The following is a 15,192-nucleotide window of genomic DNA, read 5'->3' on the forward strand; positions in this document are numbered from 1 at the left end:
CAGCATAAACAAATAAAAAACAGGACGGGGGGAAGAGTATGCACACAACTGAGAAAAATATTTCATGCTTGAGATCCAGCCTGGAAACATATAACCTTAAAATATGAGATGAAAGTTAGTCTGAACTCCAAATACTCTGTGGTGGAGAGGACCTGAAGGCTGTGGATCTGAGCTGCACAAAGCATTGCTGGCTCTTCACTGCCTGCCCTGGGAGGCTTCAGGAGAGCTGCACATCAGTTCTGAGAGCACCCCTGGGTCTCCCCATTAGCAGCGTGTGAGCTTCCCCATGGCACAGAGCTGCTCAGAGGGTTTGGAGTCCACCAGATCAACCTTCTGTCCCACCAGGCTGTGGCAGAAACTTGTTTGGGGAGGAATGTTCTGTATCTGAGACGAATATGCTTGTGTTCAGGAGCCAAGGAGGCTTACACACCCTTTGAGGTCAGGGTTAACACAGAGGGCACAGCCTGCAAGTCCAGCCTGGGCCACATATGCAACCATTAGGGGGTGTCCAAAGCAGGGTAACAAAGTTGGTGAAGGATCTAGAAGGCAAGACGTGTGAGGAGTGGTTGATGTCCTTGGGTTGTTCAACCCAGAGCACAGCAGGCCGAGGGGAGGCCTCATGGTGGCCTGCAGCTCCCTCACGAGGGGAGCGGAGGGGCAGGCGCTGAGCTCTGCTATCTGGGGACAGTGACAGGACCCGAGGGAATGGCATGGAGCTGGGGTTAGGAGGCTTTGGGAACAGTTAAGGATGTCTAGTATGAATTCATGATTTAAGTGAAAGGGGAAAGATGGACAACACTGGAGCCCTCTCATCACAGGCAACTCTCTAACGTGGGTGCAGGAAATCAGCTGCAGGGGTGCCTGCTTCTCCCTGTGGTTGTAGGGGGCTTAAACAACACCCCCAGAGTGAGAGAGCCAAATCCATGTGGAATAACATGGTGTCTCTGAGGCCTTTCAGTCCAAATGGTTCATTTCTACCAGGCTCTAGAATGGGCTGGCTTCATTTCAGAGCAAAATGAAGCCTGGTAAATCCCATCTCTGACATGTGGGCTTGGATGTGTTTAGAAATAGGGCCGCTCCCCACTTGGGCAGGGGGGTCTGAGTCCGGTTTCCCTGCCAAAGCAGGGCATGGTGGTGAAAGCAACCAAAATCCAGCTGCTCATTTGTCCTGAGGTGGTTGTCCCTGCGGGGTTTTCCATCTCCCTGAAGGGTGGAAGGCTCTGGCCACTGCTGCTTTGGAGAAGTCTGCCCCAGGATGAAATCCATAAGGGTGAAAAAGCCCATCAACTGTCAATATGAACCTAAAACAACAGTTCTTGGGCCCTGTTTGCCCAGAAAAAGCACTGATTTCCATCAGTCTCTAAAGTGAAAGATTTACTTGTGGAGGTGGATCAATGCCTTCCTGCTCTTCACTGAGCTGTTGCTCATGGAGGGATTGAGCCCACTGCTCATTGCCTACCACTTCCTAGGGTGGGTTATTCACCTGTGCCTGAGCCAGTACTCATTTTCAATCACCTGCACAGTCCAAGACCATATACGAGTTCATACTTACTACAGGAGCTGCGATTTCAGGTAGGTCCCATTGCATTTAGAGGTGTCACCTTATGATGAGAAGTGAGGGGAGACAGCGCTCTGGAAGAACTGGGGTTGCTTCCCCAAGCCTTGGAGCTCTGCAGAGCCACAGAAACTGATGGAGACCCCAGCGCAGGTTTGGGATCAAGGAGGTGTTCTTTTCCTGGGTGGACCACAAATCTTAAAGAAGCCACAGGATCGCCTGGGATCTGCTCTGGGAAGAGCTGGGCTGTAGCTGGCTCGGCAGCAGCACCTCGTGACGTGAGGAATGTGGAAGCAAACCTCGAATGACAGCACACGCTGAGAGCACAGTGAAAAGGAAAACAAACAGGGGTTCAAGGGAGATTAAAGGCAGAGGAGGAAAATCCCAAACAATAGCACAGTCACACTGGATTATGCTTGGAAAAATGAAAAACTAATACAGAAGGAAAGGAGAGGGGAGGATGGGGTTGGCCAGTCCCTGACATCTGTGAGCAAAGGAACATTTCTGAGGTATGACCCTGCTCAAAGATCAATGCTCATCCTTTGATCCTGTCACAGATGAGCAGCCCAGACAAGTTTATGATCTGAGCTCTGAAAACAGCATGTGATTACTCCTCTGCTATATTGGTACTGCCTGGGATGCTGCTGGAACCTCACCAGTACTAGAGGGCTTCGTACCAGTATCGCTCCCTCCCTCTTCCCATTTACGTAGGTAACCGTCATGGCACAAAGCACTTTTATAAGCACATCCATTCCAGAGCAAGTGGTTATGTGGCTTTAAATACACCGAGAAGAGTGGCTAACATCCTTGCATAGATTTAATTAGTTTGTTAATTAAATCTGTGCCATCTCTGAGTGTCAGAGAGCCCAGAGGGTCCATAATAATGGAGATAAAATAAAAGACTTATGTAGAAGTTTCAGCATAGGTATAAACACTTACAGTTACTCTGCTCACCTATGCCTGTCAAAATTAATTTGCTTCCTCGTGAGCTCTGTGGGAAGAGCTGGACCTGGACCAGCCACTTGAGGCCCCGTGAGGCTTCCTTGACATCCAAGGATGTGCAAGCAGGACACAGGACCTGATGGAGTCCTCAGCTTTCCTGGAGCATCAGCTGAGGGCCGGGCAGGCTCTAGGCCTCAGCATGGGGGTGTTGAATCTCAGTAGCCCTTATCAGGAGACCCCTAACTTGCAAGGAGATACCTGGGTTTAGATGCCTTAGTCTGTGAGTTGAAGCCCACTGTTGGGGTCTCTATATTTTGGATCTGCCTCAGACATTCTCTCCACCACCAAAATGTGGAAAAGGTGGATTTATTAGTGGTGAGGTGTCCAGAGACTGTGCTGGTGGGGCCTACACTCATACTGCAGGCAACACAGGGACATTCCTCCCCCAGACTCCTGGGGTCTCCTCCTTTGGTGAGACTTTTTTAGTAACTTCCCACATAGGTCTCATACCCCATACACGGGTGTAAATAAATAACTCACCTTCATCCCCCACCCCCTTCCAGCCTCGAAAAGTGACTCCAGACGAGAATAAAGGACAAACCTGTGCAGAAAAGCAGCCCTGGGGATGAGCTCTTTGGCCTCATGGGTGCCACAAAGCCCACACAAGACGCTCCCTTCTTGCATCTTTCCAGCGTTGACTTCACAGTCTATTCTTAGCACAGCAAAAGGTTTCGGAGCGGTCATTTAGTGGTGTTAGGAGAAGGTCCCAGCCCTGCCATTCATGACCCAGCAGGCAGATTAGGGGGGTTGATTCATCTGGAGGATGTTTCCCCAAGCGTGGTGGCCGTGCCGTGGGGTCGCACGCGTCTTCCATCATGGGATGGCGGCAGAAGCTCGCGTCCCCCCTGCAGTGACTCACGGGCTGCCAGGCCGCTCCTGAAGCATCGGGGCTGGAAGTACAGCTGTTCCCCCCCGTCCCCTCCCTTCCCCCTTGTCCAATGTGTCATATTAGAGGGTGATCGGCTTACACATGCTCCAATATGGATTCCTAAGCTTTGTAGCGCTGCGGCTATATATAAAGCCCTGCGCTGGAAGCTGAAGTACACAGACAGCTGCGATAGCAGCGAGCCTTTCACATTCCCTGTGCGCTGACAGGCTGGAAGCAAGGGAGCCCCGCGAGCCCTGCTTTGAGTAAGTTTCTTTACCAGCGGCACACAGACAGATATATTCATAAATACAGAGTTAGGTTTGGTGAAAGCCTCGGGGAAAAAAAGAGCTTTACTCTGCACTATGGGTTTACCTTTCGATCAAGTGGAAGAACTGCGTCTCTACCAGCAAACTCTCCTCCAGGATGGACTCAAGGACATGTTGGACCACAATAAGTTTCTGGACTGTGTCTTAAAAGTCAAGGGGAAGGAGTTTCCCTGCCATCGGCTGGTGCTGGCAGCTTGCAGCCCATATTTCCGGGCAATGTTCCTCTCAGACATGGAAGAGAGCAAGAAGAAGGAGGTCAGCTTGGAAGATGTTGATCCAGATGTCATGGGCAAGATCCTCCATTATATCTACACCTCTGAGCTGGAGATCACAGAGCAGAATGTGCAGGACATCTTCTCCGTGGCCAACATGTTCCAGATCCCCTCCATCTTCACCGTCTGCGTGTCCTTCTTGCAGAAGCGGCTTTGCCTCAGCAACTGCTTGGCTATCTTCAGGCTTGGTTTGATGCTGGATTGTGCCCGGCTGGCCGTGGCAGCTCGGGATTTCATCTGCGATCGCTTTGCGCTGGTCTCCCGCGATGAGGAGTTCTACCAGCTCTCACCCGACGAGCTCATTGCCATCATCTCCAGTGACTCCCTCAACATCGAGAAAGAGGAGACTGTCTTCGAAGTGGTGATGAAGTGGGTGGGGACCAAGGACCGTGAGAGCCGGCAGAAGGCCCTGCCTGTCATCTTTGAAAGCATCCGCTTCCGCCTCATGTCCAAGGACTACATCAAGGACCACGTGGAGAAGCATGCCGTGGTGAAGTCCAGCCCAGAACTGCTCAAGAAACTGCAGATGGTGAAGGATGCCCAGCAAGGCAAATTCACTGTGGTGAAGAAGAAGAAAGTGAAGACAAGCAGTGAAAAGCAGGCAAAAGATAACGTTGTCAATGGAGCAGTGGAGGAGGAGGAAGATGCAGAGGAGGATGCCCTTCCAGGGATCCTAAACGACACAATGCGCTTTGGCATGTTCCTCCAGGACCTCATTTTCATGGTCAGTGACAGTGGAGCAGTGGCCTATGACCCCACTGCCAATGAGTGCTATTTTGCCTCCCTGTCTGCTCAAATCCCCAAGAACCACGTCAGTCTGGTGACCAAAGAGAATCAGATCTTCATTGTCGGAGGACTGTACTACAACGAGGACAGCAAAGAGGATCCCATGAGCTCCTACTTCCTGCAGGTACCAGCTTTATTTCTTTTTTGTTTCTTTGGCCACTTAAGAGCACCACCAGATGCCAGTAATATCCATTGTCGTGTGATGCTAAACTGAAGGTTGTAAATGAAGGTGAGACATGTAAGTTGCTTTACTAGAGATTCTTATCATTATATTTTAGTGGAGATCTCACTGACAGGGGGTTCTGGTCATTGAGGAAGGAGGGAATGTGATAGGAATAAGCCTTCCTGATCCAAATCCTGAACAGGGCGTCACTTTGAACAACGCATATGGTCCAGCCCTGCTGCCATAAGGCACGCTAACTGGAAGGTTAGTGGGATCAGGGCTGGATTCAGCTTTGCATCCTTCATGTTTCTGGGTATGAACCCCCAGCAAAGTAGGAGAGACTCTGCCAGATGCCAACACAGGGAACAGCAACAGCTACAGCCACAGAGAGAACACTCCAAGGACGTGGGGTACGTGCCTACCTACCAATATCTGTCCCTTTTCAAATGCTTCTCTTGTCCCTGGGTGTGTTCTAGTTTCAGCTCAGTCTGCCTTGGCTGTTTCCATTCTGTGCAGAGGAAGGCACCGTGTGATGCCTCTTTGGGATTTCCCACAAGACAAGTAGCTGCTCTAACTGAGCAAGAACCAAAGCTGCGATCAGACTCAGCTGGGAGCGGTCTGAGCCCCAGGCTGGGCTGTAAGCCATGAGCACCTTCCCCACAGGGAGCTAACAGAAGGCCCCTACCCTTCCTGCTGACCCTGTATGAATCCAGTAAATCCTATATCCTTCCCTTATACCCAGAAATCCTTTTGTATTTCTCCCATGGCTCACATCTGTTTTCGGAGGAAGCAGTAAAGCATCGAAAGGATAAAGCAAGGGGAGGTCCCACGCTGAGACATGCAATTTGGTCCTTTCCCTGCCTCGTTGCATGGGTAGGGCTGTGCACCCACACCATGTGTCCTCACCTGGAAAGGGGCAGCGTTTGGAGCCTATGCAGCCTGTGAAATGAGGAGTCAGTGGGAAGAAACCACGAAAGTGGCCCAGGAAAGCAGGATGGAGGGGAAAGGCAGTGGGAGTGTTGAGGGAAATGGCTCTTTGTGCTGAGCAGGAGCTTTGACCACAGCAGATGTGGGCAGCTCCATCAGCAGCGCAGAGCAGGCAAACAAGCTATGTCCAAAGATCAATACCCCACCTGTTTTGTTGCTGATCAAGCAAGGTTGTATTACCGTGACTGCGGCAAGCAGGTCAAGGAAAGTGATTTTTCCTTTAATCAGGCACTTGTGAGCCCACATCTGGGTGCTGAGTCCAGGCTGGGCCCCCCCACTACAAGAAAGACATTGAGGTACTGGTGTGGGTCCAGCAGAGGCCACCAAGATGGTTAGGGCTGGAGAAGAGAAGGATATGGGTCTGGTCAGCCTGGAGAAGAGGAGGGGAAGATGTCATTGATGTCTGCAGCTCCCTAATGGGGCACCTCATGGCCATTTTTAGCTGCTTTCCCCTCAAAAAGCGGACAGAGGTGCCTTCACAGCCTGCTGTGACACTCCTGCATGGGAAGAGCAGACACGTCCCAGGGCTGGAAGGTGCTGCCAGTCCGTGGAGGTGTGATTTGTTTCCATCAGTGCCCTTATGTAGGTCACAGTTTGTATAGGAATACAATGTTCTTCTGAGCCTTTTTCAGCTGAAATTTCACACAGATGTAGGCAGGCAGCTGTGTGACAAGCCCTTGAACCACAGTGTCAGTGCAGCAGCATCTTGCACCTTCTGACTCTGTTTCTATCCTCTCTGTTTTCGTGTTCCTCCTGCTGAGAGTTAGGTCAGGGATAGTTTAGACTTAAGGACAAGAACCAATGTATATAAATGCTGATAAATCCCAGAGGCCTTGCACATTTTGGCAGGAACAAAATGATTCCGTTGACATTCCAGATGGAAAAGGGTATCCTTTATTTGTCACTTCTAAGATTTATGCCTTGAAAACAATGCTGAAGCCATCGAGAAGCAGGAACTCTTCTGGTGACCGGGCTGCTTGGGTCTGCGCTATAAATAACAAATATGTGGGCCACAGCTTACAAAGAGACAACAGCCACAGGCCCCCAGCTGAGGCTGAGTTTTGGAGGCAGCCCAGCAAGCTGGAGCTCCTTGGCCCAAGCCCCCAGCAAACGATGCTTCGGGCAGTGCTTCAGCCCAGCTTCCTCGTGCAGAGTCCCCCCAGACAGGCTGCTAGAGGTCACCCCAGGCTTAACACATGATGTCCCCCCTCTGCTGCCAAGATATGTTAAAAATATTGCCCCAGTTTGCAGGTCCCACCATGTCCAAAGAGCTCCCAGCCCCGTGCTGTCTCATAATCTTTCACGTCTTTTTTTTCCCGGTGGGAAGTGGGGTAATGCCTTGGTCCATAGATGTCCAAGGACTTTGCCGTTTGATCTACTGGCACTGTATGGATTAATCTCCGTGGCTGTGGGGTGGGATGGACACACCGTGGTCAGCGTCAAGAGCTCTGGTTTTTGCAGCACCATCTCAGCTTCATCAGGCCGTGTAGATGTTGGGTAGACGGGTATCACGTAAATACCGTTTGTTCTGGCAGACACACACACGTTTCATCTCTCACACCAAGGTGGTAGAGGACATCAGTATCTTGAGAAGCAGAGGAGGAACACGGTAACTGAGCTTTGCCAAAAAGAGGGAGAGTTGGTGGGAGCAGAAGGCATTTTACTCTTTGCTTGCTCAAGACAGTGACCCGTGTAGCCAGCATTGCTGACACCACACTCTTACCTGGCAGAGACAGAAAATACAAGATGAAATACTGCGGCATGTGCTATTTCTAGAGAGGTTCGGGCAAAAATTCCGAAGACTGAAGTGTTTCAGCTCCTCCAGTCCCAGGAACTATTTTTTTCATAGGTCCAACGTGAGACTCTCCTGTCCAAGGACAGGACAGCACAAGGACAAGAACAACCAAACTTGTTCCAAGCCAAGGCTTTGGTGTACGGAGCAGAAAACGTTCCTGCTCATGCATCTCTGCTCTTACGCCTTGTCATAAAACACGTCTGGTGATGTATGACTTGGATTTGCACTGAGATTCCCCATCCTGCACCAGATGCAGCAGCAGGGGCAAGGCATGGGCAGAAAGTGCCTGCTGGGGTGATGAGCAGCACATGGGAACAGCCCTGCTCTTAGCCTCTGGCTCTTCATTAAGCCAAGATGCCGGGAGAGCACACACTAACGAGCATGTGTTTCCTTTCAGTACGACCATCTGGACGCAGACTGGCTGGGCATGCCCCCCCTGCCCTCCCCTCGCTGCCTCTTTGGCCTGGGAGAGGCAGAAAACTCCATTTTTGTGGTCGGAGGGAAAGAACTGAAGGAGGGAGAGAAGACCTTGGATTCGGTCCTGTGCTACGACCGGCTGTAAGTGTCCACGTGTGAGCGAGGGGCTGGAGGTGGCTGGCAGGAGAAGGTGAGGCAGCTGCCGTGCAAAATGACTCCGGTTCTCCAGGGACCAGGTTTAGAGACAGGGCTTGAACTCTGCACCTAGATGCTGGGACCACGGGGAGCGATTTGAGATGAACCTTGGGGCTCCGAGCTGTCTCTCTCCAGCTGCTTCATTTATTGTAATTGAATCTCCCAGGGTGGGAGCCATAACTGGGATATTAAATTATCAAGGACTGAACTTAGCAGATGCTCACGTGGGACCTGCACGGAGGAGCAAGGGGAGATTTTTCCTTCTGCTCTTGCCCATTGGTTCGAGTTTTGGTGACCTTCGCTGTGGTCTCACAGGGAGTGGTTTTTGTACAGGAAAGCTTGTTTTGAAACTATTCAGATGTGGCACTGAATGGCCCACCCTGATTGATATCAGGCTGAATATATGATTATTTTTGCACAATGGGCTCTGAACCATGTTATGTCATGAGCTATATTAAAACTGACCATCCTGTTCTGCTCGCAGGAGGCAGAAATATCCAAAGAGTGCTCCTCTCTGCCCTAAAGAGGCACAGTGGTAGTTGTTAACAAGCCTTTGGTCAGCTTATATTTAGATTTGTGTGCTCCAAAATCTGTTTTATAGGCAGAGATTTGAAACCAGTTTCATTTCCCCAGAGTAGGGTATTTATTGCCCCTCTGGGACATATTGCGTGTCCTCCTGCTACTTGCCCAGGGGTGGCTTAAATATTGGCTGGAAGCTGGCAGAGAGATGATCAACACCTCTCCTATTTCTGGTGTTATTTAGGTAAAAAATTCAACGCTAACAAACCTGGAGAGGACAAATTGCTGGTCTATGGGAGCAACAGTTTGCCCAGAGTTATTGGGCAATTAGAAAGCACTCAGAGCCCAGGCATCTCCATTCTTAGGTAAAATAAAGTGCAAGTCTTGGGGGGTACACCCTACATGGATGAAAATTGAGGATGACTGTAAGCAACGCGGACATCAACAGCCACATCTTGAGAAATTGGTCAGCCCTATTTGTGCCTGTATACCTGCCCCCTGAACGTAGCCGTCTAATTGATGATGAGCCTTCCCTTGGGTCCAGATCACCAGAAATGTCCCCAAATTTTAGTTGTTTCCATTTGGGGCTACTGCTACCCAATGTAAACAATAAGGATGTAAAAATAAAGACCGCAGGTGTGCTAAAGCCCCGCCTGTGGACAGAGCTGGAGGGTCTGCCATGGAAAAGCAGTGGGTATCCTAGCAGAGGCACTGCTTTGGGGTTTCCAAGTCTTATAGCTACGTCCTCAGCTCAGCTGCCCTGGGGCTAGCTCAGAGGCTTCAGCACAACCCTGTACTCCAAAATGTGGATGTAACCACCTTGGTGGCTGCTGGCAAACCAAAGCACTTTAAAATCAAAGGTCATGTAAAAAAAAAAAAAAAAAAGGAGAAATTTGTCCTCAGAATACTGCACCCCCAAGTCTCATTGGTTTTCATTTTTTACATAATGCTGGAATCTCTGTCGCATCTGTATTTGGCTGGTAATGCTTGTAAATGATGTGAGGCCCTAGGAGAAGGCACTGTTTATGCACAAAGCCCAAAAGTAGAGGATGCTGCAGAAAAGGATGAGCATTAGCATAAGCATCTGGCATGTTTTATGTTTTATCTTCCTTTTTTTTTTTTAGAATGACAAAATTTACTGGTTCAGCATTACCTCATTGGAAACCTCATATTTTTAAGATACTCTGTTTTCCATTTGTCAGGATCTGCACTCACCTTCAGGTCTGGAAAGCGCCCTGTGCTCTGGGCCTCACCCAGCAAGCTACAAATCCTCTTGCCTCCCATCTTTCCCTGATCCAGGTCCTTCAAGTGGGGTGAAGCTGATTCCCTCCCCTACGCGGTTTATGGCCACGCGGTGGTGTCGCACAAGGACCTCGTCTACATCATTGGCGGCAAAGGAAGTGACAAGTAAGTCAAAAAACCGAGAGAAACCAAGGAGTCAGCCCCCGAACTAGAGGGAGGGCAGAGCATGAGTTGGTACCTCCCCAGCCTGGATGAGCTCAGGAGGTTGGATGGCATGCAAGACATAGAGCCACTTCCCTCTGAGCTCGTCTGTGTTGCTGTTGCCCTTCCCAAGCCCTTAGGAGCCCTACAGGGCACAGTGAACATCATGGGAGTTCCATCTCTGACCTGCCGTGGAGAAGCATGATCCTAGTAGCTAAACCCAAGTGGATGCTTGCAACGAGGGTGAAAAACCTCTTCAGACCTCACCCCTATTCTGCCCTCCTGCAGAAACTGCCGCTCTCGGGGAGCGTTGCAGGGATTGCTTCGCAAGGCAGAAGCGTGAGTGTTTGCAGAGCAAACATGCCATAACCCAGCAAAGAGGTTCTGCTCTGAAAGGATTACGGTCTGATGTGGGCGTGCATACATCCACACACATCACACTGCTGTCCTGGGTAACGGAGACCTTAATGATGATATTTTGCTGGGTCATGTTGAGCCAGAAGCACTGAAACACCGTCTGAAGGCTGCTTGCAAGGTCCTGAGAGGAATTTAGGTGCACAGGGCCTTTACCCAGCTGTGTGAACACGATGCTGAGCTTCTAGGATTCCTTTCCCAAAGCAGCCATGCCATGTTATACACACACCTAATGTCTCTGGGCATGGTCATGCCTGAGTGCACACCCAAGCAAATCCCCTAAAGCTGATGCAGAGGGTACCAAAATCCCTCCAAGAGACCCACATTCCTCCCAACAGCCATCCCCAAACTCCTGTGGTGCCAAGCTGCCGCTGGGCAGGCAAGTGAGCCTCCTCTCCTCTCTCCTCTTTCTCTAGGAAGTGCCTGAAGAAGATGTGTGTCTACAACCCCAACAAGTTCGAGTGGAAGGAGCTGGCTCCCATGAAAACTGCCCGCTCGCTGTTTGGAGCCACGGTGCACAAAGACAAAATCTACGTGGCGGCTGGTGTGACCGACTCTGGCTTGACCAACTCGGTGGAAGTGTACGACATTGCCACCAACAAGTATGTACCTGAGCACACCTTCAGGGCCTAGCTACCAGCTGTAGGTGTACATTAAGCAGCTTCCAACCCTTCAGGAGGAGCTTGTTTGCAACTCCTGATACCAGTTTCTCCCAGTCTGTATTTCTCAGACCACTGGGAATCAATGAGACCACTGTGGTTGGGCTGTGGATCCCACCAGGCTTGCACTCAAAGTGGTTTCACCACCTGGTCAAGCCCTTAGGTGCTTTGCAGGGCTGTAGCTTCGTATTATCATCTTCACCCTATGCAAGAGGCGTGTTCCCTGGCTTGGGGTGGGCCTTGTGGCTGCATCCAGCCCCTGGAACCTGCTGGTCCACGCTGGGTGAGCACCACAGCTCAGCTACTCACAGAAAAATGAAGTTGAACTGCGATGATGGAAACATCTCTAGTACCAGGCAGTGTATGATCCCATCCCATGTAAACCTACACAAGTTAATCTGCCGCTAGTTAATTCTGCTGATGATGATGACGGGGAGAGGCAGGGTGCCCTAACGTGTCCCCTCTCTCGACATGGCAGGTGGGACACCTTCACCGAGTTCCCACAGGAGCGCAGCTCCGTCAGCCTGGTGAGCCTGGCTGGGGTGCTCTACCTGCTCGGGGGCTTCGCCACGGTGGAGACTGAGTCGGGAGAGCTGGTGCCAACGGAGCTGAACGATGTTTGGAGGTGATGACCTTCCCTGGGGCTCTCCATGGTGGCATGGGAGGTGGGGGGACGTTACTCAGTGAAAACCACCAAGGGAACAGATAGTTTCTGTCTTTCTTGATGCCTTCAGCATGTTGTTGTTGCACGAGGCTGAAGGCTCAGCATGGGGGCTCTGGGTGAGATGTTTGGCCTGTGCTGTGCTGGAGGGCACGTTAGGCAATTCAGTGATTTCTCCCAGCCTCATACAGCAACATACCAGGGAAAATCTGCTCCTTCAGCTTTTTCCTGAACTGACATTTTGTTTGGAGCTGGTTCCAGACCTCCCCTTTGGCTCAAAGCCGTGTTTGTGCAATGAGCGCTCTCCCTGGGAAGAGCCAGTGCTCAGGATGGAAATGAGATTGTCTTACGTGGGAGCAGAGGAGCGGTCAGAAAACGCTTTCTGACAGCTGCTAATGCGGGGTTAGCTCCTGTCGTTTGGCTCTGTGGCTCTAGAGCACCCTCAGCAGGCATCTGGCCTTCACCAGAGGTGTTCAATCTTGACATCAAGCCATTTCCAGTGGAAATGGTGTCTCCTGCGAGACCATGAGCTGATATCTGCACATTCTAGCCTGTTGAACCAAAGCATACCAGGGCTGAAAGTCCCCATGTTACCCCCCAGTGGCCAAATATCCTCTGTGGGACACCACACCACACACCAGGCCTCCCACCACTATGGAGAGCAGCTGAAATGGGGAGGGAAGATGCTTTCCTCACCGCAACTCTCCCTCTGTCTCTCCCCAGATATGATGAAGAGCAGAAGAAGTGGGAAGGGGTCCTCCGGGAGATCCAGTACGCCTCTGGTGCCACCTTCCTTCCTGTGCGCCTCAACGTTTTGCGGCTAACGAAGATGTAGTGGGGCAGGATTTACTTCTTCCCCTGGGGCCTGGGACAAGGAGGGATGGGGGGAGGTGAGGCCATGCTTAGTAGCACAGAGACATGGCAGAGTTTCTTGAGATACTGTGTAGGACATTGCATCTGTGATTGGTACCATTTTACTTGGTCAAATGGGAAAGGGGGAAAATTATCTTGAGGTATTATGGGAATTTCATGATGCTCACTAGATAACTACAGAAGGACCCTAGAACCTGCATGGAGCTGGGGTAGAGTAACAAACATGGAGCAATGAACTACTCCAGAACAAAACGATTATACTTCTGTTCCACTTCAGGTTTTGTCCAATCTTCTCAACCACTGTTGAACCTCCCCAACCAACAGTGGAGGCAGAAAGTGTGTCTGAAGGAATTAAGCTGATGTTTTCCCAGACAAAGGGGTCTCTAATATATTTCCTCACCTGAGGTGTGGTGCTAGAGCCCACCTTGGAGAGGAAAAGGAAGAGGCGAAGGCCAGTGGTGCAGGTCAGACCTTGAGGGGGACTTGGATGAGTTCCCAAGTGATGCAGGTTGTTGGGATGAGACAGTTAAAAGAAAAAAGTCATGTGAGCATGGGCAGCAGAAATTCGTAGGACATTGCAATGACAAGAAAAACGTTTTGGTTCTTCATCTCCATCCTGACTTTGGACTGAAGAGATGTAAAGAGCTAAAGACTGCAGAAGGGGAAGAGTTGTGCTAGGAGTAGGGGAGGGAAGGGAAGAGAGACAGGCAGGGAGGGCCGTGAGCACTCATCTCCATCCTTTTGGGCTCCTCACCTTCAATCACAGATCACAGTGTCCTGACCTACAGTTGGACAAGTGCTGTTTTTCAGGGAAAGGTTTTTTTTATTTATGCTGTCTTTCATTTTTATTGTTCTGAACTTTTTTTTTTTAACACTATTCTAATTTGCAAAATTCTTGGAGATCTCAGCTCTGTTTGGCTCAAAGAGAGCTTCCTACTGAGAAAAAAATGCATTGTGTTTTTTTTTTTAAGTTATCATAATGATGTTTTGATAGAAACATGACTGTACTGGCAGCAGGACAGAGATCTGTTAGAGCAAAAATCTAATGATGTCCATGCTGCCTGACCAGTGGTTTATTTTAAAATAAATCTTTAAAATGTTTCAAAAGAAATTCCCTTTGTCTGCGTGCTTATAGAGCCGTAACTGAATGTCCACAGCAACCAAACACAAGGACCAAGCAAAAGCTGTGATGAACACATCCAGCAAACCAGCCCCATGGAGAGTCCTAGCAGAGACCCAGATTTTATTCTTATTTTCTTGCATTTATGAGCTGAAACTTTAGAGTTCATATCCTTAAAGTTTCTCCTTGTAGATATGAGGACTAGAAGCTTACCTAGGGAAAGGAAGAGGAAAGCCAGCTGGATGCTTACATGCCCTCATGATGCAGTGAACGGGGGTGACAATAAAAAAGAACAAATACAAACCTTGTAAACACCCTGAAAGTGGCAATGAAAATTACAGTATCAAAAGTCTGGCTGATTTGTCTTGCTCAAAATGAAGTCTTGGAGAAACTAAAACATGTTTGGAAGTAAAGACAATTTTGCAGGATAATCTGCTTGGAAGACAATCATGTCAGAAGAGCAATAAAACATTTTCACAAGAAAAATAAATCCGAGGCGACTGGGTGGCAAATGTAGAATAGCTTGTGTCCGAAGTGAAAAGATTCTTTACCCAGAATAAAAAAATAAAGTCATTTAACACAGTGGTGGGATAGCACCTCCTGCCTGGGACTGGAACCCAATACCTCTGCTTCAAGCACTTCTTGCTGGCTGTGGAACAGGAAGCTGTAGGTGCTCGGTCATAAACCAGGGTTCATCCCCATCCACCGGCTGCCATGTGACTCTCAAAAAATGCTTTCCTGGGGTAAACATGGGCCCTTTGAAGTCAAGGGGAGCACTGCAGTGTCTCGTTAAGTTGCTATGGTCAATAACAGTTTGAGAAGTGGTGATTAAAGCCGGTCCACATCCTCAGTCCTCTCACCTTGCAGCTGTCCACTGGGGATATGGTTAACGGGAGGTGAGCGCTCGTGTGCAGTTCACATCCATTACGAAGCCCTGAGAGACGCCACCACTGGCACGGGGCAAGAAAAGATAAAAGGAAAAAAGGCAGTTTTATAAAAGAAGAGCTTGAAATATCCCATCACTTGAGCAACAAGGGCCAACTCTCAGAGTCTGCAAGCCAGAGCTGGCCCAAGGAAGGCAGAAGATTTGCACAACGCCAAGCAAAACTCTGGCCAGGAGACGTTCACCACCTCCTC

General features: G+C 49.9%; 1 protein-coding gene across 1 annotated transcript; it reads left to right on the forward strand.

The window, feature by feature from the left end:
• Window positions 1-3,687: 3,687 nt before the first annotated feature.
• Window positions 3,688-14,462, forward strand: KLHL40 (kelch like family member 40). Its single transcript, XM_040549713.1, has 6 exons — window positions 3,688-4,933; window positions 8,152-8,312; window positions 10,185-10,292; window positions 11,159-11,344; window positions 11,880-12,026; window positions 12,786-14,462. The coding sequence occupies exons 1-6, from the start codon at window positions 3,788-3,790 to the stop codon at window positions 12,895-12,897; spliced, it is 1,860 nt and encodes a 619-aa protein (XP_040405647.1). The 5' UTR covers window positions 3,688-3,787; the 3' UTR covers window positions 12,898-14,462.
• The last annotated feature ends 730 nt before the right edge of the window (window positions 14,463-15,192 follow it).

The sequence above is a fragment of the Cygnus olor genome, chromosome 2 (genome assembly GCF_009769625.2).
Source record: "Cygnus olor isolate bCygOlo1 chromosome 2, bCygOlo1.pri.v2, whole genome shotgun sequence".
In the NCBI taxonomy this organism is placed as follows: Eukaryota; Metazoa; Chordata; class Aves; order Anseriformes; family Anatidae; genus Cygnus; species Cygnus olor.